Source organism: Ornithorhynchus anatinus, chromosome 13 (assembly GCF_004115215.2).
Source record: "Ornithorhynchus anatinus isolate Pmale09 chromosome 13, mOrnAna1.pri.v4, whole genome shotgun sequence".
In the NCBI taxonomy this organism is placed as follows: domain Eukaryota; kingdom Metazoa; phylum Chordata; class Mammalia; order Monotremata; family Ornithorhynchidae; genus Ornithorhynchus; species Ornithorhynchus anatinus.
Window position 1 is genome coordinate 41314564 of NC_041740.1, and position 27375 is coordinate 41341938.

Genomic DNA, 27375 nt, shown 5'->3' on the forward strand with positions numbered 1-27375 from the left:
AAGTTGGGGTCTCCCTTGAAGGGGGTGCCCCTCCTCTCACTAATCGGAAGTCAAGTACCACAAGGGTGGATTTGTCTTCTCTCCCCAAATGCCATCAATGAGCTCATATCCCAACGTCCCTGTGGGGTATGGCCAGTCGTAACTATCAACATCACCATCGCCGTTGCCACGGTCACCATTCTCATCACTGTCATCGCCATCATCTTCACTGCCTTCATCATCGCCACCGTCACCATCATCACCATCATCATCACCATCGTTATTGCCACGGTCACCATCCTCATCACCATCATCTTCACCACCATCATCATCGCCACCATCACCATTATCACCATCTCTACCGTCACCATTGTCATTGCCACCGTCATCATCCTCACCACCATCATGATCGCCACCACCATCGTCATCTCCACCGTCACCATTTTCACCGCTATCATCACCATCACCCCAGTCACCACTGTCATCACTATCATCAACAGCAGCACCACCACCACCATCGTTGCCTCCATCACCATTATCACGACCATCGTCGTGATCCACGCCATCGCCATCGTCATCGTCGCAGTCACTGTTATCATCGCTATTATCATCCTCCTCGCCATCCACACCACCATCACCACCGTTATTGCCATCATCACCATTATCGTGACCATCAAGACCATCCACACCATCACCACCATTGTCATCACCGCCAATGTCATCACCACCGTCGTCATCACCATCATCACTGACCATTAGTATCACTATCATCAGCAGCAGCAGCATTGCTGTTATTGTGATTACTTATTTACTGCATGCCAGGCACTCTACCAAACGCTGGGATAGATACGGGACCGTCAGATTCGACACGGTCCCTGTCTCCCGTGGAGCTTACAGGAAGAGAGAGCAGCGTTCTTATTCCCATTTTACAGGGAAGGAAATAGAGACCCAGAGATTCACCGGGAAAAGAAATGCGTGGACTATTAAGCCATCAATCCATCAATGGCATTTATGAGCATTTACTGTGTGCCGAGCACTGTAGTAATAATAATAATAATGATGGTATTTGTTAAGCACTTACTCTGTGCCAAGCACTGTTCTAAGCGTTAGGGGAGTTACAAGGTAATCAGGTTGTCTCACCTGAGGTTCACAAGCCTTAATCCCCGTTTTACAGATGAAGTAACTGAGGCACAGAGAAGTTAAGGGGCTTGCCCAAGGTCACACCGCAGACAAGTGGCGGAGCCAGGATTAGAACCCACATCCTCCGACACCCAAACTCGTGCTCTTGCCACTTACTTGGGGGCGTACAATGTTATAGAGTTGGTAGACACATTCCCTGCCTTCAAGGAGCATAGAAGCAGTGTGGTCTAGCGGATAGAGCACAGGCCTGGGCGTCAGAAAGACCTGGGACCTAATCCCAGCTCCACCATTTTTCTGCTGGGAGGCCTTGGACAGTCACTTACTGTTCTGCACCTCAGTCATTTCATCTGTAAAATGGGGATTGAGGCTATGTGGGACATGGAATGTGTCCGGCCTGATTAGCTAGCGTCCACCCCAGTGCTTAGTGCATTGTCTAGCACATAGTAAGAACTTCACAGATACCATTATTTTACACAAAGCTTACAATCTAGGAGGGGAGACAAATGTGAAATTATAGTTAGGGGAAGTGGCAGAGTAGGAGATAATAATAATAATAGTTGTATTTGTTAAGTGCTTACTCTGTGCCAAGCACTGCACTAAATGCTGGGATAGAGACAAGATAATTAGGTCCCACATGGGACTCACAGTCTAAGTAGGAGGGAGAACAGGTACATAAGTGCTATGGGGATGGGGTGGGTCGCAAGATTATTAAGGGGTAGAGGCCCAGGTGCGTTAAGTGACACAGAGGGGAGAGCAAATAGTGTGGGGAACTGAGAGGTTAGTCAGCAATCTGAATCCCATCAACTGCTTCTTGCGAGTACATATTTATTATATTCTCAGCACTTGTGTATACATTTACAACAGCTGCACAGTCAATTAATTACTCTAATTTCTCTATTGGTAAATATTTTTATGCCTGGATTTTGTGCCCACTAAACTGTGAGCTCCTGAGAGCAGGAATCACGTACAGTGTTCTGCCCAGAGTAAGCGCTCAATATAAATACCTTGGATTGATTAATTGATCGATGCCTATCTCCCTCGTTAAAGTGGAAACTCCTTGTGCGCAGGGAACGTGTCCTGTGCTTCTGTCGGGCTTTCCCACGGGCTCAGTACCATGCACTGCACCTACTGAGCGCTCAGTAAGTACTGTTATTAGTGCTGCTGCTGCTTACTATCCTTGTGTGACTAGTTCAACGTCACCAAGCAGGCTGGGGCAGAGTCAAAACTAGAGCCGGGTTCGAGTCGATTAATCCATCCATTGAATCAATGACGTGTATTGAGAACTTACAGTGTGCAGAGCACTGTGCCAAGTGCTGGATGCTGTGACCCGGTGGGTATGGAGAGGCCTCAATGCTCCAAGACCTGGGGTCTCTGTGCCGCCCCAGGAAGCCAGGGCATGGCGGGGGTCCATCTAATGGGAGGGGTTGGCAGGTAGACCCAGGAGCCATGTGGGGGAGTCAGGTGCGTGATGGCCTTGGGCGTCTGTGAGCTGGGACGTGGGGCAGGGGCAGCCGCTTGCCCGCTATGCTCTCCGTGGGTGCTGGCCGGTGCCTTCCCGTGTCTACCGGACGGGGCGGCGGGGGAGTGGCTTGTCGGTACACGTTGTGTGTAGCGTGTGTGGCCATGGCCAGTCCGCAGATCACCATCACCAACAGTGAGGCCGTCTTTCTCTCTGAGCCCGCGACCGGCCGGTCAGCTCCGTGGAACCACTGGCAGAGAGCGGTGCCCTCCGACCTGTCGGGGGGATCCTCCAGGTGCAGGATGTCCCGGCGCTTTCTGGGAAATCCTTCATAAATCTCTCATCGTGGCCGCCTTGGTGCAGTGCTCACTCTGGGCCGAGGACTGGGGCAGACTCAAGGATAACAGCTTGGACCCAGTCCCTGTCCCGTCTTCCTGTCCCCCACCCCCAACGTGGGGTTCACCCTCTTCTCTCCCATAAGGACACAGAGGCCCAGAGAGGTTAGGTGACTTGCCCAAGGTCATTCAGCGGGTCTGTTGGAGGAGCCAGCCAGGACTAGAATCAGGGTCTCCCAGCTCCTAGGCCCGTGCTCGTCCCACTGGGCCACGTTGCCTCTTTCTCTGGGGGTTAGTGTCAGCGAGAGAACCAGTGAGAACTGATCACCTAAATGCCCGAGAAGCAGTGATGCCTAGTGGAAAGAGCCCGGGCCTGGATGGCGAAGGACCTGGGATCTAATCCCAGTTCCACCACTTGTCTGCTGTGTGACCTTGTGTGACTTCACTTCTCTGGGCCTCAGTTCCCTCATCTCTAAAATGGGGATTAAGACTCTGAGCCCTGTGTGGGTCATGGACTGTGTATGACCTGATCAGCTTTATCTACCCAGCACTTAGTATGGTGCTTGGCACAGAATAAGCACTTAACAAATACCATTTTAAAAAAACCCCAAAAAAATCCTTCAACCTCAGGCAGATCTCAAAACAGAAACCGCACATCTGATTGGTACATTTCTTTTGTTGGCGTGAGTTCTAAGATGTGCCGTGAGGACGTGGGGTGGAGAACTCAGCCGTCTTTGGCTTTGCTCTTCATCCCTGTCAGAAAACAGCTGTCGCTCCTGCCTTTGGGGGTCTGAAAGAAAGGAAAAAAAGCAGAACTGCTGTTCTGAAAATGTCCAAGCGGCAGGCACTGAGCACCCCAAGTGGCAGGGGCAGGCTGAAGGGGGGGGGGGGGTGTATGTGTGTATCTGTGTGTGTTTGTGTGTGTGTGTGTCTTCCTTAACTTCTGATTCATCTTCTAAAACGTTTGTTTTTCCATTAGCATCCCTACCCTTCAGAGGAGCAGAAGAAACAGCTAGCCCAAGACACTGGACTCACCATCCTTCAAGTAAACAACTGGTGAGTGACCCGCCGGTCGATATCTTGGCTCCCCTGCTGCACGGCAGTTTCTAAATAATTGTTTTCGTTTTCATTCCGGTACCGAAGCAATAGTGTGTGTGTTTGTGTGTGTATATGTGTGTGCGCGTGTGGTGCGGGGTGGGGGGAGGAGGATGACAACACAACTCCTGGCTCGGTCCACTTCTAGGGCTGAAGGGAACACTTAGAGATGGGGCGGGGCAGGGGGAGGAAAACCAGGCAGAGTGTTTTGGAAGATCTCTGCGCTGCCTTCCTGCACCTCCCTCTTCCTCCATTTTTCTCTCGTCTCCTCCTCTTTCTCCTTTCTCTCATTTTCCCTTGTCTTTTTCTTACTCACCTTTCTTTCGTAACCTTCCTGTCTTTTTCTCCTTCCCATTATTCTCTTCTTATTTCTGCCGTCTTTCTCCTCTCTCTTTCTTGGTACCTCCTGTCTTCCTCCTCGCTCTCTTCTCTCATCTTTCCTATATTCTCTTCCTCTCTCTTTCTCACTCTCCTCCTTCCTATCTCTCCTCTGTCCTTCTCATCCATTCTCTCACTCTTTCTCCCTTCTCTATCTCTGTTTTTCTCTCTCTCTCTCGACACACACAAGCACACAAAACCACCCGGCTCCCCAGCCCCCAACTCCCTTCTCTCCCTCTCCCCTCCTGAGGCCTTTTCAAACATGTCTCCACATTCCCAGCCTCCGCCTCCAACTCTGATCCGGAACCTACTCCTCCGGGCCCCAACCATCCCACCGAAAGCGGCCCAGGGAAGCTCAGGTGGTCTGCCCCATCCCAGCCCCGGGCTCCCAGGCTCCTGACCCCCCGGCCCCCCGGCCTCAGCCAGCTCCCTTTGTCCAGGCTCTGGGGCCTGTGGAAGAGACAGGTTTTTTAAAACGCCTCCTCCTAATGGGAATTTATTCCCTCTGCTATTTCTCACCCCAGGCTGGGAGAGAGTCCCTCCACCCCCACCCTCGTGCCCCCGATTCTCCCGTCCTATGGCACAGCAGCCCCCGGTTCTGGGCGATGTGGGGTGCCACCCACCCTTTTGTAAGAAGCTTAGAGCATCGCCGAGGGAGGGGGCGAAGGGAGGGGGGGGTGTTAAATAAAATGATCACAGCGGCCAAGAAATGATATAGGAATTACTTATCAAAATACGGGTCCAGCTTTTATCGGCGGCTTAATTTTGTTCAGTACATTCTCGGGGTGATGTTCAGATTAATTGAACTGACAGTTCTCTTTCAAAATTCAGGGAAAGTATTTGCACGGATTTCAGGTCTTATACAAACTTAATTACACGGAACTCCATTTTATCATTCTAATTCCATGTAGCAGGGGTTGTATTTACAAATGAGAAGTCGCTGCCTTTATTCACAGCTTTCCTTAATATATTTATCAAAGCAGGTTCATTTACAAAGTGTTCTATCTGTGGGATACAGACAGGCAGACATTAACAAAGCTTTTAGGTTTATCAGCCCTGCTGGTTGATGAGCTACCTTAGGGTCAATTGATTTTGTGGTTCTCTGTGATTCATTTTTTTCCTCATTTTTCTAGGATCACAATGAGAGACATGCTTGGAGAATTAGCCAGTTTGTCTGCCTTATCTGTCAGGCCATTTTTTTTTTCTTTTTTTTTTTTTTCCGGGGAAGTCAAGCTACTTATATTGGCCCCGGGAACCGCTGTTATCTGACTTTAATGCACCCTGTAGTGTGCAGTGCATTTCAATTACCCGAGTAACCAAAGCTTAGCGGCAGCCCTTTTCAGGCCCAGCGCGGTACAGAAAGTGGTGATGTACCTACCTACAGAAGCAGAAAATTGAGTTGCTTTGGCGCTGTCAGGGTGATTAATGCGGAAATAAACTGCCTAACCTGAAAAGAAAAGGCAGTTGGGGCGAGGGAGGGGGGCAGATCTGGGCTTGGAAAACCCTCCCACCCGGGGCCTGCGCCCCCTCCCCCCAGCCCGGACCCCCAGCTCCGTTCAACAGCCCCCTTTGGGCTGGGCGCTTGGGGGCCAGCACGTGTAGGCCTGGGACTGGGGGAGCTCTCCTGGAGAAGTGGTCTTCCTAGGCCACAACCCAGAAAGGGACCGGCCCCCCGTGCTCTCTCACACGCACGTACCCCTCACGCACGCATTTGCATACGCTCACGCTCACCCATATACACTCTCGCATGTGCACCCACACACATTCACTCGCTGGCTGACACACACACTCACGCACTTGTCGTCCCCAAGAGCCGAGAGGGCGGGAAGAAGAAAAAAGTACACCCTGGGAACCGGCGTGGTCATCGGAACCCCTTCCTCGAGCTGCGCCGGGCTAGGCCACCCAGAGCGGCGAGAGGGGTCCCTAGGGTGGGCTGGCCGGGCTGCAGAGAGTGGGTCCCCCAACACCGGGCTGCCCTGGAGGGGGACAGAGGAGAGGCCCAGGCTGCTGTCCCTCCCAGCTAGACATCCTGGGCTTTGGGGGAAGCCATCGGGAGGAAGGAGAGTGATTGTTCTTCTGCTGACCTCTGGACCAGCAGTGTGGATGGAACACCTCCTCAGCAGCGGTAGTTTCAAAAAACAATTCCTCACCAAGGGTGTAGACGGAAAACACCTCACCGCTGGGGAAGAGGGAAAACATCTCTTCACCAGCAGTGTGGACAGAACACCTCCTCACCAGCAGTGTAGACAGAAAACACCTCCTCACCACTGGAGAGGATGGAAAACACCTCTCCACCAGCGGTGTGGACAGAACACCTCCTCACCAGCAGATGGAACAACTCTTCACCTCAGCAGTGTCATTATCTTCAACAACTGTATCTATTGAGCACTAAGTGCTCAATAAATACCGTTGAGTGATTACTGAGTGCTGAGACCTCTCGGCTCCAACTTCAACCCAGAGCACTGTCCTGGGGGGCCAACTTGGTGTCGAGGACTGTACCAGGTGCCTACTAAGGGCCAAGACTGTATTAAGTAAAAACTGTGAGCAAAGTGCTGTATTAGGTACCTACTGGAGGTGGCCAATACACAGTAGGTACCCGGTTCAGTGCGTTTCACTCAGTAGCTGCCCAGGGCAGGAATTGGCATGCAGTCAAGTGAAATGAATGCCCTTGAGGATGATGTTTCTGAGGAGAAAAGAAAGTGAGCTGGGGTGTCATGGGAGCAGAGGGAGAAAGGTAAGAGGAAGCGAGCTGGTAGAAAGCTTGGAGGCCCTGTGCTAAGCACTGGGGTAGATACAAAACGACCAGGTCAGACACAGTCCCTGTCCCACATGGGGACGGTGAAAATAAGAGGGGAAACTGAGGGAGAGCAGGAGCAGAGCATGGAAACGGAGACAGAGTCAGACAGAAAGACACAGGGAGAGAGAAGCTGTCTGAGGTTAGTCTCGTGCCGGCACTGTGTTCGGGCCAGTGCCCATCCCCTCACCCCACCCCAGAACATTCCCCTCAAACTCAGGCAAGACCCCAGCCAGACTTCTGAGCTCCCCTAACCACCGCGGAGACCAGGGAGCAGGGATTGGGGGAAACGGTGCTAGCTCAATCACCAGTCAAGAACCAAAAAATCGATCCACGGTCTTCACTGAGCGCCCATTCTGGGCAGCATGCTGTACTCAGCAGTTGGCAGTGTACAGCCGAATTAGTCGGCAGGATCTCCGTCCTCAAGGAACTGACAGCCAAGCCAGTGAGACAAACATTAAAGTAAATTACTGGTCCCTCCGGGAAATCTCGGTTACCGGCAGGAAAATGGGGCAAGAGAGGAATTTGGAAAGCTTCCCGTGTCCTATCCGCTTTGATGTCCTTCTCACCGCACCCTTCCACGGCTCCTGACAAGTTGCCAGACCGGCTGGTTTCAGTTTTGCCTCGATTCCCTTATCTTTTCCCTGCCCTGGGTACAGTTACTTTCTGGACTGTTAAGTGGTTGCCCACTGTGTGCTAAGCACTGGACTGGGTGCCAGTTGTATGTAGAATGCTGGATTAGGCGCCTGCTGGATGCAGAGTACTGAACTGTACTGGATGTCCACTGTGTGCAGAGTTCTCTGCTGGGCTCCCACTATATGTGGAGCACTGTACTGGGTGTTTGTTTACTGTATGCAGAGCACTGTGCTGGGCACTTCATTCATTCAATCATATTTATCGAGTGCTTACTCTGTGCAGAGAACTGTATTAAGCACCTGGAAAGTACAATACAGCAATAAAGAGACACAATCCCTGCCCACAACGGGCTCAAAGTCTAAGGGGGTGGGGAGGAGACAGGCGTCAATACAAGTAAACAGGCATCAATAAAAATAAATAGAATTATTGACATATATATACATAAGTGCTGCAGAGTGGGGAGGGGGAGAAGTCATGGTGATGCGGAAGAGAGGAGGAACTGAGGAAAAGCGAGGCTTAGTCTGGGAAGGCCTTTCAGAGGAGTTGTGTCTTCAGTAGGGTTTTGAAGGGGAGAAGAGTGATTGTCTGATGGATTTAAGGAGGGAGGGTGTTGCAGGCCATGACTTTGGGTCAGGAGTTGACCGCGGGACAGGTGAGAACGAGGCACAGTGAGAAGGGTATTGGCACTAGAGGAGCTGAGTGCGTGGGCTGGGATTTAGAAGGAGAGAAGGGAGGTGAGGGGCAAGGTGATGGAGAACTTTAAAGCCAATTACTGAGTACAGAGTATGCACTGGGCTCCCACTGTTTGCAGAGAGCTGTACGAGATTCCTTGATGGAGTGTACTCTCCCAGGCGTTTAGTACAGTGCTCTGCACACAGCAAACGCTCAAAAATCCATCAGTAGAACAATCACTCGTATTTATTAGGTGCTTACTGGGTGCGGAGCACGAACTAAGCGCTTGGGAGGGTACAGTAAAGCAGAGGTGGTTGACAAGAGCACAGTGAGCTTACAGTCTAGCGGGGAGACAGGCGAAAATAGAAATAAATAAATTAAAGATATGGACATAATCCCCAAGGGGCTAAGGGAGGGGTGAATCAAGGGTGCAAATCAAAGTGCAAGGGCAATGCGGAAGCAGGTAGGAGAGGAGGAAATGAGGGCCTAGTTGGGGAAGGCTTCTTTGAGGAGATTTGAGGCTTATTCGAGGCTTCAGTAAGACTTTGATTAATGAGGGGCAGAGCGCTGTATTGGAATGGGGTGGAGCGCGATGGGACAGGACAAGGAGGGGCAGAGTGAGGTTGGGTTTGGGGGCTGGGGCCGAACAGAAGTGATAACCCTAAATTTGCTGAGTGGTTTGGGGTTGGTCCGGAGCCCAGGGGCCCCTCCGGGGAGACCTTCCCAGCCCCAGAAACTCCAACGCCCTCCCAGCCCTGAAAGGACTTTTTTTTCCCCTATGTTCTAAAGAAAAGAGAGAAAACTCGTTGGGCAGGTGCAGGCCCAGGTTTTAAACCCTAAGAGTCCCAAAAATCCCACCCCGCCCCCAGCCCCTCAGGTCCCCTAGCCCTCCCAGCCCCATCCCCCGGGTCCTTCCCGGGCCCCCTCAGCCTCCCCACCCTCCCAGCTCTACCGGCCCCCAACCCCCAAACCCCAGAAATGTGTCCTGACTGGCTGTGAATGACGCACAATTCCGCCTTCTGGGTGCTGGGGCTGGGGGCGGGGGCAGAGAGCGAGCGAGCAGGCGTGCATGCATGTGTGCATGTTTGTGTGTGTGTGTGTGAGTGTCTGTCTACGCGGGTACGTGACTGTGGGGGGAATCTGTTCGTTTGTAGGTATCTGCCTATGGGGGTGTGTGCCTGGGGGGGATGTATAAGTGTGTGGGTATGCAAGCACGCGTGTGCGTTTGTGTGTGTGTGTGTGTATGTGTTCTTTCTAAGGGCTTAGAAGTGTTTTTTCTGAGTTGACTGCCAGTTCCATTTCCTGCTGGCTGTTACCTTGCGATGGTCACAGGGGCCTTTTTTCTGCTCTCTGGACATGACTCACGGTCGTCGTTGGCCCGCTCAAGGGTCCGGCCAGCCCCTGGGCCCCCCTGACCCCGACAGCTCTCCCGGGCCAGCCTTTTGCACTGTGGCTGGCCTGAGAGTGAGGTGAATCACGCCACGCCCCCCTCCCCAAGCCCCCCACCATCCCAGCTGCCCTGAACCCACCGCGAGGGGAAGTTTCCCACCCGCTTTCGGGCTCGGCTCATGGACCCGGCCGGTCCCCGCCAGGGGAGTGAGAGCGGAGGCCTTCGCCGGCTGACCAATGGTCCAGACTGCCGGGCCGCCCAAAGAGCCACTGCCTGAGGGAAGAGGGAGTCCTGGAAGGTGGAAGAGGATGGTCCTCCCTGCAAGGACCTGGGCTTAAGTCCACCTCAGCTCAGTTGGCAGAGGAAGGAACAGACTTCATTACCATTTCATTCAATCAGTGGGATATACTAAGTACTTACTGTGTGCAGAATACTGGACTAAGTGCTTGAGACAGTACAGTGTGACAGAGTTGATAAAGACACGGTCCCCGCTCACAATGAGCTTACAGTCTAGCGGACTCACTCCCTGTCTCTGTGGGTCTCCCGTGTAGGTTTCTGTCTCTCTACCTCTCTGTCTCTACCTGTCTCTCTGTGACTCTCTCTCCATCTCAGAGGGAATCAGCCAGATGTTCCACTGGCTGGCTGTTTTCTGGGTCCTGTGGAAGCAACTTCAGACAGGCACATGCGACAGACAGACACACAAACACAGACATGACAGGCCAAGAACTGGTGCTTTATTCTAGCAGTATCCCAACCGAGAATATGACGGTGAATTTTACACCGTGTTGTTTTCCCCATGTGTGACGTCCACTGTCTCACTGTATGTCTGCTGTCTCACTGGGTCTGCTATCTCACTGCACATTTGCTGTCTCACTGGACACCCACTGTTTTGCAACACATTTCTTGGATGGTATTTGTTAAGTGCTTAATATGTACCAGGAACTGTACTAAGAACTAGGGTAGGTAGAAGCTAATCCCGTTTGACTCAGTCCCTGTCCCTCATAGAGCTCACAGTCTTAATCCCCATTTTACATATGAGGTAACTGAGGCCCAGCGAAGTGAAGTGACTTGCCCAGGATAATATACCAGACAAGTGGCAGAGCAGGGATTAGAACCCAGATCCCCCTGACTCCCAGGCCAGGTCTCTATCCGCTAGGCCATCCTAGCGTGGAGAAGCAGCGTGGCTCAGTGGAAAGAGCACGGACTTTGGAGTCAGGGCTCATGAGTTCGAATCCCAGCTCTGCCACTTGTCGGCTGTGTGACTGTGGGCAAGTCACTTAACTTCTCTGTGCCTCAGTTCCCTCATCTGTAAAATGGGGATTAAGACTGTGAGCCCAAGTGGGACAACCTGATTCCCCTATGTCTACCTCAGTGCTTAGAACAGTGCTCGGCACATAGTAAGCGCTTAACAAATACCAACATTATTATTATTATTATCCTGCTTCCTCCACATCTGCTATCTCACTACATGTCCACTTTCGCTGCATGTCTTCCGTCTCACTGCCTGCTGGCTATCTCGCTGCACATCCTATTGTTTTGCTAAATGTCTGCTGTCTCCCTGTGCATCCACTGTTTCACTGCACACCTGCTGTCTCAAGGCACGTCTGCTGTCTCCCTACCCGTCCTCTATCTAACCAAAGTCCATTGTCTCACTGCACATCTGTTACCTCACTGTATAAACAGTTTACTCTGCATCACAGTAGTGTAAAGGTTGCCTTTGTCAGCCAGATCGCCGCCTGAGGAGGTGGTCATCATAACCATTTAGGGTTCCAGTGGCCACTACTAAAATATGGGAGAGCGTGACCGTGCCGGGTGCCGGGAGAGTGTGCGATTGCTAGGGTGTGTGTGGCAGAGAGAGTGACAAGTTATGTGACCTAGTGGATCAAGCATGGGTCTGAGTGCAGAAGATGGCACTGAGTGCTTGGAAAAAAACAGGAAACATCCCCTGCCCTTGAGAAATTGACAATCCAACTTTTCAAACCAAAGGGGAAGAGGGAGGGAGGTTGAGCTTGAGACCAAAATATCCAGAAAATTCCCTCAATTCTTCAGCCAGTTTCCACCACCCTAACCCCTCTTCCCTCTGCTAATGCCCTCTTAGCCTTCTAGAAAAGTCCTTCCGCCCCCACTCTCCATGTGAATAACCCAGGGACAAGAGGACAGGCTTCTTTCTTCCACAGCCTTGTCATGGGCCTCTGCACAGCCCTGGGCTTAGATGGCAAAACAGAGACTGGGGGTCTTGAGACCTGGGTTCTGCCACTGGCCACCTCTGTGATCTCGGGCAAGTCACTTAGCCTCTCTGTGCCTCAGTGCCCTCCTCTATAAAATGGAGATCAGCTCCCTGCTCTCCCTCCCTGTTCCGTGGCGGGGAGCGGGGATTGGGTCCGATGTGATTATCTTGCATCCACCCCAATGCTTAGCACAGCGTCTGGCCCATAGTAAGGGCCTAAGAAATACCCTAATGATTAGGGATGCTCCTCCAATCTTCTCTGGTCCTGGATCAGTCCAGTGTCTGAGGTCTTCGGACGGGGAGGGGAGGGGAGGACCTCCCGAAGGGGAGGACCTGCTGGGGCCCCAGCAGAGGCTACCATGGGGGTCCCTACCCAGGAAAATCCAGCCACTCTGCTGCATACCTTGTGGGGGTTGGGCCCAGGCTGCGGGTGCAAGTCGGGGCACCCGTGGTGTGGCTGGGGACCTCAGAACCTTCAGGGGCTCCATCGGACTGCCGTCAGGAATCTGCCCAGCACAGAGCCGAGGGAAGAGGTCAGAGGACGGAAGTCCTAGAGTGAGGTCTGAGGGCAAAGAGCCAGGTCAGAGGGCAGCAGACAGAGGGAAGTGGGCGGAGGGAAGAAGACAGAAGTTGGAGGGAGCAGGCAGAGGGCAAAGGATGGAGGTCGGAGGGCAGTGGGCAGAGGGAAGAGGCAGAAGGCATCGGTCATAGGGCATAAGGCAGAGGGCAGCCAGCAGTAGTTAGAGGTCGGAGGGCAGTAGGTGGAGGGCAGAGGTCGTCGTCGTCCTCCATACCGGGCATCAGTGGAGAGAGACGGAGCCCCGAGTAGGCACGACGTAGCGGTAACCATCCCCCGTGGCAGCTCTAAACAAGTTACAATATATTTTTATCCGTGCCAATCTTTCATTTTGATCACTGGGGGAGTGGTTATTCCATCTTTAATAGGAACATTTACAAACATTTAAATTGAAATAACCAGTAGCATAAAATTGCGAATGATTTAGCTGGCTATGAACTTGTAACTGAATCCACTTGGCAGGGTTTATTATTATTATTTTATTTCTCCCCCTCTCCCCGCCTCTCTCTGGCTCTTCCCGGCTCTCCCCGGCTCTCCCTGGCTCTCCTCGCCTCTCTCCGCACCTGGCTTTTGCCCTCTTTCCTCACCTCTCCCTGGCTTCCCCCCCTTCTCACGGGCTCTCTCTGGCTCTCTGGTGAGAGAAAGCTAGACGTAGCTCACGCAGGCCACAGGCAAACCGCAGAAAGCACCGAGCAGCAGAAGTTTTGTGTCTGTTAATGAGAGGGACGGGGCATCAGCTGGGCTGAGAAGGGGGTGGGTGGCGGGGGTCTTTCCGAGATGGGGTGGGACTGCCGGGCTCTGTAGCAGGAGGCAGATTTGGTAGAGATCCGTCGGCGGAGTGGGGAGAGACGGCCGTCAATTTGCCGTGAGTGTACCGTCACTGAAATAGCATCCCGAGATCGGGGCGCTAACTGATGGGCTCGAGACTTTGTCCTGTCTTCCCCCCTGCAGGAGTAAGAGCCTTGGGTTTGTGCCCTGCCTCTATGTGAAAGGTTTCACGCATCAACGGCATTTACTGAGAAGCGGCATGGCGGTCTAGCGGAGAGAGCCTGGGCCTGGGTGTCAGAGGACCTGGGTTCTAATCCAGGCTCCTGTCACGTGTCTGCAATCTGACTTTGGGCGAGCCACTTCAGTTCTCTTGTGCCTCGGTTTCCTCATCTGTAAAATGGGGATTCTGTTCTCCTCCTCAGACCGTGAGCCCCATGAGGGATGAGGGACTGCATCCAATCTGATTATCCTATATGTGCCCCGGAGCTCAGTATAGTGTTTGGGACCAGTACGATAATGATAATATTTTAATGAGCATCTACTGGGTGCAGAGCGCTGTACTGAGCGGTTGGGGGAAATCCGAAGGCATTGTTAGACTTGATCTCTGCCCTCTAGGAGCTTGCAGTCTCTAGGAGAAACCTCCCCCCGACTGCAACCAAGCCTCCTTTCCGATACGGTGAAGTCTCAGCTGCAGCTGCTGGTGGAATTGTGCTAGACATGCATTTCTTCCTGGCTGCAGCCATGCAGAAAAATTTAGAACATGAGAAATTGGACAACTCTAATGTGGTGTAAAATCTACTTACGCATTGTGTTTCTTTCGCCGTTTCTGGACCGGGACCGCACAGGCGGTTAAAATTAGCAGAAATCGTTGGCCATTCTGCCCCAGTGCCCTGAAGGGCCCGACACCTGATGCCGTCCTGGCAGAGCGGCCGGGTGGTCAGGGCGCAGGGTGGGGGTCGGGAGCCCTGGGTTCCGGCCCTGGCTCTGACCCTGGCCCGCTGTGTGATTTCGGGCAAGTCACCCAACCTCTCTGGGCCTCCGTTCCCATCTCTGTAAAATGGGGATAAAGCCCCCGCTCTCCTCTTCCTTAGACTGTGAACCCCAGGTAGGGTGGGGGCTGTTGGATTGAATTATATATTGCTCCAACCCAACATTGGCTGCCAGGCTCAGCCCAGTGTAAGCACACGATAAATACCAATTCCCTGGGAAGGACCCGACTGGGGAGAACCTGGAGGGGAGGGAAGAGCTGGGGACGGGAGATGGGGCCATAGGTAATGGTCGCTTTCAAGGGGGGGCTTCTGGGGGACCACCCCCCACCAGACAGGAATCTGTTTGCTCGGCTCCGCCGACCCATCATGGGGATGATGATGCTCACGACCCCGAGGTACAGACATGACTAAGTGGTTAGAGCACAGCTCTGGGAATCAGAAGGGCCTGGGTTCAAATTTAGGCTCTGCCAGGTGTCTGCTACATGACCTTGGGCTAGTCGCTTCACTTCTCTGGTTCTCAGTTACCTCATCTGTAAACTGGGGATTAAGAGAGTGAGCCCTATGTGGGCCAGGGAATGTGTCCAACCCAATCACCTTATATCTACCCCAGCACTTAGTATGGTGCCTGGAACATAGTAAGCATTGAATAAATATTATAATTGTTAATATTAACGATAATAATAATGACAATAGTAAATTACTGCAGTATTTCCTGAGCCCCTACTGCCTCCATCTCTGGCCACCTCCTTATCCTGGCCCCGGGGATCATCTGTGCTAGCCCAGTGGCCTGTTTTTGGTAACGCTGCTAGCCTGAGATAATTCCCTGCCCTGACCCACCAACACCAACAGTCAGACAGAGAGATTCTGTGTCTCCTTAAAAAAGAATCCTCCCACCATCTTGGTCTTCCAATGGGACTTTCCTCAAACCCCTCCCCTTCCCCCTTGGGTAGAAGAGATCACGCTGGTTGGAGTTCCACCTCTAGATGTTTGTAGGCTTCTCCTGGCAGGGACGCCCCTCCCCCAACCCCACTCCATTCTGCCCCATTTGCCCTTTCTAGCCCTCCCGGCAGGGCCCCAGCCAGCCGGAAGCCAAGTACATGAAACCACCAGGGCATCAAATGGGTTAATATGAGTTAACTAGCATTTTAGCACTTAGTACAGTGCCTGGCCCCTAGTAAGTGCTTAACCAATGTCATAATTATTATCCCACAGTCAGTCACTTTCTCCCCACTGCCGCCTGGAAGCCGGATTTCATCTAGGCTGCATTGGTCCTTGTTGTGAACAACCACGGAGATAGTTTTTGGACAGAAAGTTTTCTTCCCAGAAAAGGGGGATCCTCTGCCTGACTAATTGTTAAGCATCTGTTAAGCGCTTACTATGTGCCAGGCACTGTAACTAAGCACTGGGGTAGATCCAAGTAATTAGGTTGGACACAGTCTCCGTCCTACTTAACAATAATAATAATGTTGGTATTTGTTAAGCGCTTACTATGTGCCGAGCACTGTTCTAAGCGCTGGGGTAGACGCAAGGGAATCAGGTTGTCCCACGTGGGGCTCACAGTCTTAATCTCCATTTTGCAGATGAGATAATTGAGACCCACAGTAGTGAAGTGACTTGTCTAAGGTCACCCAGCAGATGAGTGGCAGAGTCTTCTAACTCCCAGGTCCAGGTTGTAGCCACTGGGCCACGCTGTTTCCAAATGATTAATGGCTCGTTTGCCACTCCTGGGGCCAAATTCAGGCCACCTCCCCCATCACCCCCTCCCAGACGCCTGACTCAGTGTCCCCCTCTATCAGTTTGTTTTCCCTTTACGACTGCCACCCCACCTCAGAAATTGAACCCAGGCAGTCGGTTGGAGTGGGGCGCCCGAAGCTGGGTGGGGAGACGAGAAAGTTCTCATCCCAGGCCCGGTGGTGATGGATCAGGTTGCCAGGAGGAGGAGAAGCAGCAGGAGGAAGAGACACAAGGTGGAGGAAGGCTTCTGGCCAGCTCGGCCCCGCTCATGTTGGGATTGCTAATTTGCCACTAATGAGGAAGGTTGATTCTGTTCCGCGTGGAGTGTGATGGAGGATTGGGGGGGACGCCGAGTGCATGCCCACACGCCCATTCATTCAGTCGGATTTATTGAGCGCTTAGTGTGTGCAGAGCACTGTACTAAACGCTTGGAAAGTGCAATTCACTTTCCAAGTGAATTGAAGCGAGAAGATCCCCTTGACCGTAAGCCCCCCTCTAGATAGTAAGCTTATTGTGGGCAGGGAATGTGTCTGTTATATTGTTCTACTTTACTTTCCCGTGCCCTGCACACGGTACAGTGTTCTGCACACAGTAAGCATTCAGTACATAGGATTGATTGATTGATCGGACCCAAGAAGCAAACTCAGGTAGCGGCGGGTGCCCCTTCTTGGTCGGCCCCGAGACTGCGGGCATCAAGGCCGAGCGGGGTGTTGGGGATCTGACCGGAGAGACTCCTCTGACATCCCCTGCTGATTCCTCCTCTGAAAGGGCCTTTCAGGGTCAGAATTCCGGGGCTGCAGCCTGTCCCCCTGGAATTCCGGCCTCCACCCATCTTTTCACGGAACATCATCGGCTTTACTAGGGAGTAAAATGCACCTTAGAGGTAGTAGGTTTTGCAGAAGTATCTGTTTTCAACCAGCCCAGTTCATTCTTGATTGTAATTCTGACGGTCACTTGAAGTTTTTTTTTAAAAATGGTATTTGTCAAGTGGTTATTACGTGCCAGGCACTGTACTAAGCACTAGGGTAGACACAAGCTAATCAGACTGGACGCAGTCCATGTCCCGCGTCGGGCTCACGGTCTTAAGCCCCATTTTATAACTGAGGTAACTGAGGCCCAGAGAAATGAAGTGACTTGCCCACGGTCACACAGCAGAGGAGTAGCAGAGCTGGCATTAGAACCCAGGTGCTAGCGACTCCCAGCCCCATGCTGTCTCCAGTAGGCCACCCTGCGTCTCTTTCTTTCTCTTACCTTTCCCCATTTTCCTGGCCAGTGAAGGGTCTGGATTGTCTGCTGTTCGTTTGCCGGTCTTGCAGGGCCAAATTCATTTAGCCAAGATGAAAACCTCTCCTTCCCTTCCCTCCCTTCCTGGGATGAAGTCAAGGAGTCTACCAAACCTCTAGACCAAATCTCCCGCTCTAGAAGGTAAGCTCGTTGTGGGCAGAGAATGTATGTGTATATTTTGTATTGTACTCTCCCAAGTGCGTTGTTCAGTACCCTGCACAAAGTAAGTGCTCAATAAGTACGACTGACTATTGACTGACTGACAAACCTCCCGAAGGAGAATTCCTAAGGAAGTTTCCCAGAGCAGCAGCTTTTGTCCTCTTCGCCAGGGGATGGGCTGACCAGGGCAAAAAGGCAGCGATTGGTCCAGGCTCTGTGGGACGATAATTCATGGTTCATTAGTCTTTGGGGTTGGGGATGGGAATGGGAGGGAGAAAGGATGATAAAGAAGCAGCGTGGTCTAGTGGATAGAGCACGGGTCAGAAGGAACTGGGTTCTGCCATGGCTCTGCTGTGAGACCTTGGGCAAATCACTTCCTTTCTTTGTGCCCTAATTACCTCATCTGTAAAATGGAGATTAAGACTGGGAGCCCCTCGTGGGACATGGACTGTGTCCAACCTGATTATGTTGTATCTACCTCAGCACTCAGTATAGTGCCTGGCATATAATCGGAGTTTAACAAATACCATGAAAACATTAAAAAAAACCAACCCGCCCAACGTATTCTGGTTTGCTCTTGTCGCCATCATTTTCACCATTTTTTAAGCCCCTGCTGGGTATAGAGCACTCTACAGAGCACCCACTGGATGTAGAGGACTGTACTGGGCACCTATCATATCTGTGCTAGGTGCTCCTATGTGCAGGAAATGGTGTTGGGTACCTGCTATGTGCAAAGGGCTGTGCTGGATGCCTGCAGTATTTATGGGGCCGTGCTGGATGCCTGCTGTGTTCAGGGGGCTGTGCTGGGTGCCTGATGAGTGCAGGGGGCTGTACTAGATGTCAGAACATAGGAAGTGGCTCCAAGAGCAAATCCGAGCCCCTGCAGCCCTTCCCACTTGAGCTGTCAGCGCGTGTCTTCTTCCAGGAAAACTGCTTCAAATGTCAGCCTCCTGAATCGGGGGGTAGGATGGGGATGGGGGGCCCATAAGTGCTTCATTGCAACCAGGAACTGTGAGAAGACAAGGGTTGAGGGGGACAGTCGGGGATGTGATCTGGGGAGGTTAGTAATTCATCGGGGAAGACTACCAGGAAGAGATGGCTTCCTTTGTCTACCCCCTCCCTCCGACCCTCCAAGAAGGCTGCTTGTTTGCTATTCCACTCCCAGCCAGTCGGTATGGCTGCCTTCAAGGGGCCAGTCACCCCAAGACTTGTGTTAGGGCCAGAGGTCTAATCCCCGCTCGGCCCTGGCCTGCTGAGTAACCTTGGGGTAAGTCACCGAACCTCTCTGGGTCTCCGTTCTGTCATCTGAAAAATGGGAATAATAATTTTTGGAAAGGTGGAGTCTTTTTCAGTCCATCAGTGGTATTTATTGAACTCCTACTGTGTTCAGCTCACTATGGTTGGGAGAGTCCAATAGAGTTAGTAGGCACGATCTCTGCACTCAAGGGACTTTTAATCAGTGGTATTTATTGAGTGTCTGCTATGTGCAGAGCACTGCTGAATATAATGCCTTGGAGACTGTAATTTTAATCTGTGGGCAGGGATGGTGCCCACCTACTCTTTCTGCCTCACGGGGAGGTTGTGTTACCCCCTCCAGTTCTGGTTCCTTGAGGACAGGGACTGGGTCTACTGACTCTCCGGCACTCTCCCAAGTGCCCTGCACCACCGTAAGCACTCAAAAAATGCTACATGTTCCAAGTTGCTTGCGGGCAGGGATCACGTCTACTAACTCTGTCGTATCATACTCTCCCGAGCGCTTAATACAGTGCTCTGCCAACAAGAGGCGCTCAGTAAATATCACCGATTACAAGCTCCTCGAGGGCAGAGATCACATCTCCTAACTCAGTGGCATCAATCAATCAATCAACAGCTGGTTTTTATCGAGCACTTGCTCTTTGCCGAGCACTGTACTAAGCAACGCAGTAGAGTAGGCAGACACTCTCTCTGCCCACGGGGAGTTCACAGACTAGAATCACCGCCTCCCAAGCACTAACTATAGTAGTGCTCCGCACACAGTAGACACCCAATAAATACCACTGATCGCAAGTCACCGAAGAGCCGGGGTCTTGTCTCCTAACTCTATTGGACGCTCCCAAGGACTCAGTATAGTGAGCTGCCCCTATTAGGAGCTCAGTCGATCGATTGGAGAAGATTCTACCCCTCCCCAGATTAACCACGGCGATGATGATAATTACCGCCACGGCAATGAGAAGGACGACGGCAGCAGCAATATCGGCCACCAAAACAAGCAATAAGGACAGCAGTAATAACCACGGCAATAATAACAACAGCAACGATAACAACGGCAATAATAGCCGCCGCCACAGCAATAGTAGAAACAACCAAAACAGCAATAATAGCAAGGAGAACATCCATCCCGCCAAAGGCCCGCAATCGCCACGGCGATAATGACCGTATAAAGGAGCGCGGATGGGGGCGGGAGCTTTCAGTGCGGCGGCCTTGGAAAGAGGAGAAGTGAAAATTGGTAGCGTGAGTGTCCGCCGTGTCAAAGTAAGGAAAGGGATCGATCGGCGGGCGGTGTGTTTATTTACATCTCCGGGGGAAGATGCCCCGGTTGTAATAGCCGGGGCCTCCCACCTGTCAGAGAGTGCGGGTCCTCCCCCATCCCCATCTTCCCTCCCGGGGGTCGAGGGGAGAGGAGACGGGGGCGGTGGGGGGGGGGGGGCGGAGGGGAGATGGAGAGCAGGGAGGAGGGGAGGGGGATGAAGAGAGCTCTTCCTCAGCTCCCCCCTCTCTTCCGAAGCAGCGTGGCTTTGGGAGTCAGAGGTCGTGGGTTCTAATCCCGGCTCCGTCACTTACCGGCTGTGTGACCCTGGGCAAGTCACTTTACTTCTCTGGGCCTCAGTTCCCTCATCCGATTAAGACTGTGAGCCCCACGTGGGACAACCTGATTACCTTGTATCTACCCTAGCGCTTAGAACAGTGCTTGGCACGTAGTAAGCGCTTAACAAATGCCATCTTCATTGGTATTATTATTATTCCGTGTCCCCTCCACTCGCTCCCTTTCCTCTTCCCCGTTCCCCAGCAGTTTCTGTGTATAAATCCATAATTCTATTCGTCTTGTTGCCTGTTTACTTGTTCTGATGTCTGGCTCCCTCCCTGCACCCCTCCCCGCCGCCCCCCCCCACCCCAGACTGAAAGCCCGTCGTGGGATTGTCTCGCTTTATTGCAGTATTGTACTTTCCGAGCGCTTAGTATAGTGTTCTGCAATAGAAAGCGCTCAATAAATACGATCGAATTAATGAACGGAGAAGGGGGGCCGGGGAGAAGGAGGAGGGAGAGAAGGGAGCAGTGGGGAAGATGGGGAGAAAGGGGGAGAGATGGGAGATGGGGGAGGGGGAAACTGGGGGAAGGGGAGACCCTTCCCCCTCCCCAGGGACGGGTAACTGGCCGTGAGAACAGATCCCCTGAAGAGACTGGGCTCCAATCGCCCCCCACCCCTCGAAGGGATTTCTCCTTCCCGCTCCTTCTATAGTGGGGACCCCCTCCCTCCCTCCTTTCCGACCCCCGGGGGAGGGTCGGGGGGCGACCCCTGGATCTGGGCTGCATCCCCACTCCGGTCGAAGTCCCCCTCTACCCTCCCCCCACAAGCCTTGGGGTCCCTCTGTCCCCCCTTGGGGTCTCCCTCAGTTCTCCGCAGTTTGGCATAGAGGGGGGTCCCCTAACCGTCCCCCTAATCCCCCCCCCCAGACTCGGTGGGTCCCGCCCCCCATCCGTACACCCCGGCTCCGGCTCCCCCCACCCCTAACAGAGGACAATAAGTCTGCCCCCTCCCTCCCCCCCAGCCCCATTTAGGGGGGGAGGGGGCTCCGTCCAGAAACCCCTTGCGGTGGGGACAAAGCGACCTTTCGTGGGGTGGCGGGGGCGGGGGTGGAGGAAATGAAATACTCTTTCATTTTGCAGAAATATGCATGAAAGTAAAAATCTGACAGCTTGGAAGAACATAAGCAAATATATCTTTTTATTTGAAGATAAAAAGGAGCAGGGGCTGGATAGGCGAAGGAGTCGGTGAAAAAACGCCTGATGCAGTTTTTACGAATAAGCAGCTTAATGTATCTTGGCATCCACAGTAAAGCCTTGTAGGAGTTGGAAACTGCCTTAGGCATTCTGTGAGCAGAATAGCAATTTTATTACTTTGTCATTAAACCAATTTCACAGCAGTATTGTTTGTTAATGAGCAGCGCCAAACGAGCGAAGATGTCACACGCTGGAATAACGGAGAGATTTGTGACTCACGCACAAACGCAGTAAGATGGAAAGACCAGGGCCATAAAAGAGGAAATACTTTGGGCTGGAATAGCAGAGTCTCTACAGCCGAGCTTGTGTTTATGAGCTCCCATTTTGCTAAGAGCTGGGAGAGAAATAAAGGTCTGGAAATCCGCCGTTAAAACAGGACCCATAAAATTAAAACCAAATTAAAGTCGAGTCGGGGGTTACTGCCCCGGCCGCCTCCCCCAGTGGAGAGACAATCAGTTTCGCTGGGTTTGGTAGGGGTTTTTTTTTTAATCAGATTTCAGAAAATGACGGGAAAGGGGGAAGAAATCCACCGCGGCGTCCAATTCCCCGGCCTCCGCACCCCGGGCCTACCTGCCCCCTCCCCGCCCTGATGGAGGGGGGCCCCAGGGGACCCCAAGAAACCCTCTTCCCGGTCCTGAGATGGCAGGACTCGCGGTCCCCCTCCGCAGCCTCCTTACCGGTTTGGATATTCTCGGGGATATCAGGGATATACACCCCCAGATCAAGTCTCAGACGCCAAGAACTGCAAGCCCCCCCAGACTCCCATATCCATACAGCCCCCAGACCCCCACACCCACAAAGCCCCCCGGAACTCCCAAACAGCGGCCCCCAGCCCTCACATCCACACCGCCCCCAGAACCCCAAAACCACAGCCCCCAGACACCCCAAACTGCAGTCCCAGACTCCCACATCCACACAGCCCCCAAAACCTCAAATCTCCAACCTCCAAAACCTCACGTCCACACAGCCCCCCAGAAACCCAAAACTATAGCCCCCACCAAACTCCTACATCCACGCAGCCCCCCAAGTCCCCCCAACTGTGTTCATGAGCTCACAACTCTATAGCCCTCAGCAAAAGCTGACTGAAATGAGACCAAGCGGCGTCATTTCACCGGAGTCCGTCCTCCCCTTTCTTCCCTCCTTTCTTCCCTCCTCTCTCTCTCTTTCTCTCTTCCTTCCCCTTTCTTCTCCTGCTTTTTTTTTTTTTTGGTCTTGCTGGAGCCAGAGCTCAGGCCTCACAAAGGGATTGGTAGACAGCCTTGAGGGATACAAGAATGAGTGCCAAAGAGACACAATATTGAATGCCCTACAAGGCTTCTCGAGGTGGGCTTGTCGCCTGAGCTGTCGGTTGTGTTTATACACAGGGAAAACGAGCATGAGTTGTTCCGTGAGTGGATCAGCTGAAGCCGGGGGAGAGAGGGGACGGGGAGGAGGGCATTATAGGGGGAAGGGGGGAAGAGGGAAAGAGAGGGTAGGAGTCTTGAGAAGCAGCGTGGCTCAGGGGACAGAGCACGGGCCTGGGAGTCAGAAGGAACTGGGTTCTAATCTCCATTCTGCCACTTGTCTACTGTGTGATGTTGGGCAAGTCACTTCATTTCGCTGGGCCTCAGTTCCCTCATCTGTAAACTGGGGATTAAGACTGTGCGCCCCACGTGGGACAGGGACTGTGTCCAACCTGATTAGCTTGCGTCTACCCCAGGACTTAGACTGGTGCCTGGCACATAGTAAGCCCTTTACAGATGCCATAATAAAGTGGGGAGGGAGAGGGGCCGGTTCCTGGGATTATGGGAATGCTGATCCATTGGGGTCCTGTCCCACGGTCCACCAGACTCTCCGCTGATGGAGCAGCAGGACCCCACCTTGGGACCCAGACGGCCTTGGACCGCAGGGAGAACCCAGCAGGTTGGGAGGGAGCTGGGGGGTGGGAGAGGGGGTGTGGGGAGGTGGTCCCTGAGCCAGGAAGCAGAAGGGGGGAGGATGCTGGCAACAGCAGGGACGGACCCCCTCCCAGGACCATGGTAGCCGGTCATGGGGGGAGGCGGAGGGCACGGGTGCGATCGGACCTGCCCCTCCTGTCGGCTGTCTTCTCGGTAAGGGGATTTCCATCACTGGAGTCTGGGGTCTGGGGTCAGACCGTCCCTTCCCCGTCCCCCTCCCCCCGCCCCCAGAGCACCACGTTCTGGTCCGGGCACTGGCCGCCCCTCGACGTGGGACCCTGGACAGGCCAATTACTCCTGGGAAACAATGTGGCCTAGTGGATAGAGAAAGGGCCTGGGAGTCAGAAAGACCTGGGTTCTAATCCTGACTCTGCCCCTCATCTGCTGTGTGACCTTGGGTACTTTCTTGTGCCTCAGTTCCCTTGTCTGTAAAGAGGGGATTAAGCCTGTGAGCCCCGTGTGGGCATGAACTGTGTCCAACCTGATTGCTTGCATCTACCCCAGCGCTTAGAACGGGCCTGGCACATGGTAACCACTTAAAATACCAAAAAAAAAAAATTACTCGAGAGCAGCGGATCGATATGCCCTCTTGTCTCCCTGCCGCTATTTATGGGCGCGATCCACTGCTCCTGCTGAGTAACTAATCATTAGCAAACGCAGCGCACAGAAAAACGGGCTCTCGCTCTGCAGTCAGGTTCCTGCTGCTCATCTGGCCTGCAGGTTAACAGGCCCGAGAACTTCCAAGGGCCCTAATCAATCCATCGATCTGTGGTATTGACCAAGCGCTTGGGAGAGCATGAACCTTGCCCTCGAGGAGCTTATAATCAGCATTTACTGAGCGCCTGCTGTGTGCACAGCACTGTACTTAGCATTTTGGAAGATACGATAGAGTTGGTAGACAAGAAAGTTGGTGTCAGGGAGGTTACAGGTTATGGGGACAGGGAAATGTTGTAGCAGGCTGGGGTGGGGGAACGGGGGCGAGGTGCTCCCAGTATGGGGACCAAACCAGAAGCTGTGTAAGGTGCCCATTAGAAGTGAAGCAGCATGGCCTAATGGATAGAGCACGGGCCTGGGAGGCGGAAGGACCTAGGTTCTAATTCTGGCTCTGCCACTTGTCTGCTGTGTGACCTTGGACAAGTCACCTCACTTCTCTGCGCCTCAGTTACCTTATCTGTAAAATGGGGATTAAAACTGTGAGTCTCATGTGGGACATTGTGTCCAACACGATTAGCGTGTGTCTACCCCAGCACTTAGTACAATCCCTGGTACATAGTAAGTGCTTAACAAATACCATTTTTTAAAAAGAAAAAAAGACAGCAGCCGAGAAAGGCGCTGTCCAGGTTTCCAGAGGGTATTTGGGATGCCCGCCTCTTGGGTAGGAGGGGGCACTCGGTCTGTGGGGTTGGAGAGTGAGAGACGCTTGCCCTCCCCTCTCCCGAGTCCTCAATCCACCCCCTGACGATTTCAACTCACTCTTATTGTTGGACGGTCTGCGCTGGGTCACTGGGAGGAAGTCAGGGGTGGGGACGGGAGAATGAGGGGTATTGGATTATCCGTGCTGGGTCACTGGAGGGAGGGTAGAGAATGGAAAGGGGAGGGTCAGGGGTGTCGGATGGTCCCTGATGGGTCACTGGGGGGTGATCACGAGTGTCGTATGGGAGTTACTTGGAGAGAGTCAGGGTTGGAGAAGGAGGAGTCAGGGATGTCTCATGGTCCATGCTGGGTCACTGGGAGAGTGTCAGGGATGGAGAGGGGAGAGTTGGGGTGTTGTCTGATTCATGTTGCGTCACTAGGGGAGAGTCAGGGTTGGAGAGGTAACAGTCAGAGTTGGAGAGAGGAGCAATGGCAGTTCTTCCCCCCTTGCCTAGCCTGCAGACCCACAGAGTAGGACCATGGGCCTAGGAGTCAGAGGACCTGGGTTCTAATCCCAGTTCTGTCACTTGTCTTCCAGGGACTGTGTCCAACCAATTATCTTGGGTCTACGCCAGAGCTCGGTAAAGTGCCTGCACATAGTAACACTTGACAAATGCCCCCCACCCAGAAAAGTCCGTGGCTCCGGTTTCCCAGCCTGGACTTGCAGCTGCTGGGTGCTGAATGACAGAGTCCTTGGCTAATAGGGTCCAGTGCCCTGTGGCCCACCCCGGTGAGGTAGACCTGAGTCAAGGCTGGTGTGAACATCCTGGGCTAAGGGAATGAGACTGGAGAGGGGAGACACAAGTCACCGCTGGACATCCGCTGAGCCCTGACTAAGCCCTCCTTTCCTCTTCTCCCACTCCCTTCTGCGACACTCTGCCTTGTTCCCTTTATTCATCTCCCCCTCCCCCCCTCCCGCCCAGCCCCACACCACTATGCCCATATCTCTCATTTATTTCTGTTAATATCTTTCTCCCCCTCCAGACCATAAGGTCGTTGTGGGCAGCGGAGGTGTGTGTTATATAGTTCCATTGTAGTCTCCCAAGGACTTATACATGGCTCTGCACACAGTAAGTGCTCAGTAAATACGATCGACAGACACCAGCGAAGGTACGGTCCCCTTTTCTGCCCCTCGCTAGGCCTCCCTCTGCCCCTCCCTGCCCCGGCTGCCCCTAAATCTCTGCTCTCTAACTCTCTTCCCTCTGGTTAGGTCTTCCCAGCCTCTCCTCTTTCCCTGTATCTCTGTTTATCTTCCCTCTGGATGTGTCTCCCTCTCTCTCCATGTGTTTCTGATGTCTCTTCTGTCTAGGTGAGTCACCTTCTATCTCTCCTTCCTCTGGGGGCTCTGGGTGTCTCTTCTTTCCATCAGTGTGTGTTTCTCTCTCTCTTTCCTCCTTCCACCTATCTCTTCTCTGTCTCTGTCTCTCTGTGTCTCCCTCTTTTTTTTAGTGATATTTGTTAAGCACTTATTATGTGCCAGGCACCGTAACTAAGCACTGGGATCATTACCAGCTAACCAGGTGGGACACAGTCCCTGTCCCACATGGGGCTCAAGATGTTAATCCCCATTTTACAGAAGAGGGAACCGAGGCTCGGAGAAGTGAAGGTCACCCAGCAGCCCAGTAGCAGAGCAGGATTAGAACTCAGGTCCGTGCTCTTTCCACTAGGCCTTACTACTTTTCTCCCTGTAGGTCTCCTTGTCTCTTCTCTCAGCCTCTTTCTCCCTGTCTCCCTCTCACCTTCTGCCCTCCCTCCCCTCCCCTGAGGATTGGCTTCCCCAAAACAACGCACTACCGGTAAACACATTGCGATTAAATGACAGGACTGGACCTCGGCTCTTAACACAGAACTCCCTTCCTCCTCAAGGGCGGATTTATTCTGTCGCATCTTTGAGGCTGGAGCTTTGAGGCTGAACAAATTGTCCAATAAAAGTTAAATCGGGAGAGATGCCTCCGGGTGGGAGTATGTGAGGGAGAATCCCCCCGGGGGAGAGTCAGGGAAGGCTCCTGGGATCACCCTTCAGGAGGCCGCAGCCATTCAATCATTCATTTAACCGTATTTATTGAGCGCTTACTGTGTGCAATGCACTGTACTAAGTGCTTGGAAAGTACAATACAGCAGTAAAGAGACCAGACCCTCTAGACTGTCTGCTCATTACGGACATGGAACGTGTCTACCAACTCGGTTTACTGTACTCTCCCGAGCACTTAGTACAGTGCTTTGGAAACACTAAGCGCCTAATCAATACCATTGAGCGATTGATGAGGAAGTGGAGGAACAGAGAAGCGAAGTGACTTGCCCAAGGTCACACAGCAGGCAAGTGGCAGAGCCGGGATTAGGACCTAGTGGAGGAGTTGCTGGCCTCGTGCCA

General features: G+C 52.9%; 1 protein-coding gene across 4 annotated transcripts in view; it reads left to right on the plus strand.

Annotated features, from left to right (window-relative positions):
• The window catches only part of MEIS2 (Meis homeobox 2), a 123649-nt gene that overhangs the window by 81710 nt on the left and 14564 nt on the right, over positions 1-27375 (plus strand). For all 4 annotated transcript variants that reach the window (XM_029078195.2, XM_029078197.2, XM_029078196.2 and 1 more), the window contains exon 9: positions 3893-3969. In XM_029078195.2, coding sequence (XP_028934028.1) covers positions 3893-3969 — 77 coding nt within the window. The remainder of the gene's footprint in view (positions 1-3892; positions 3970-27375) is intronic.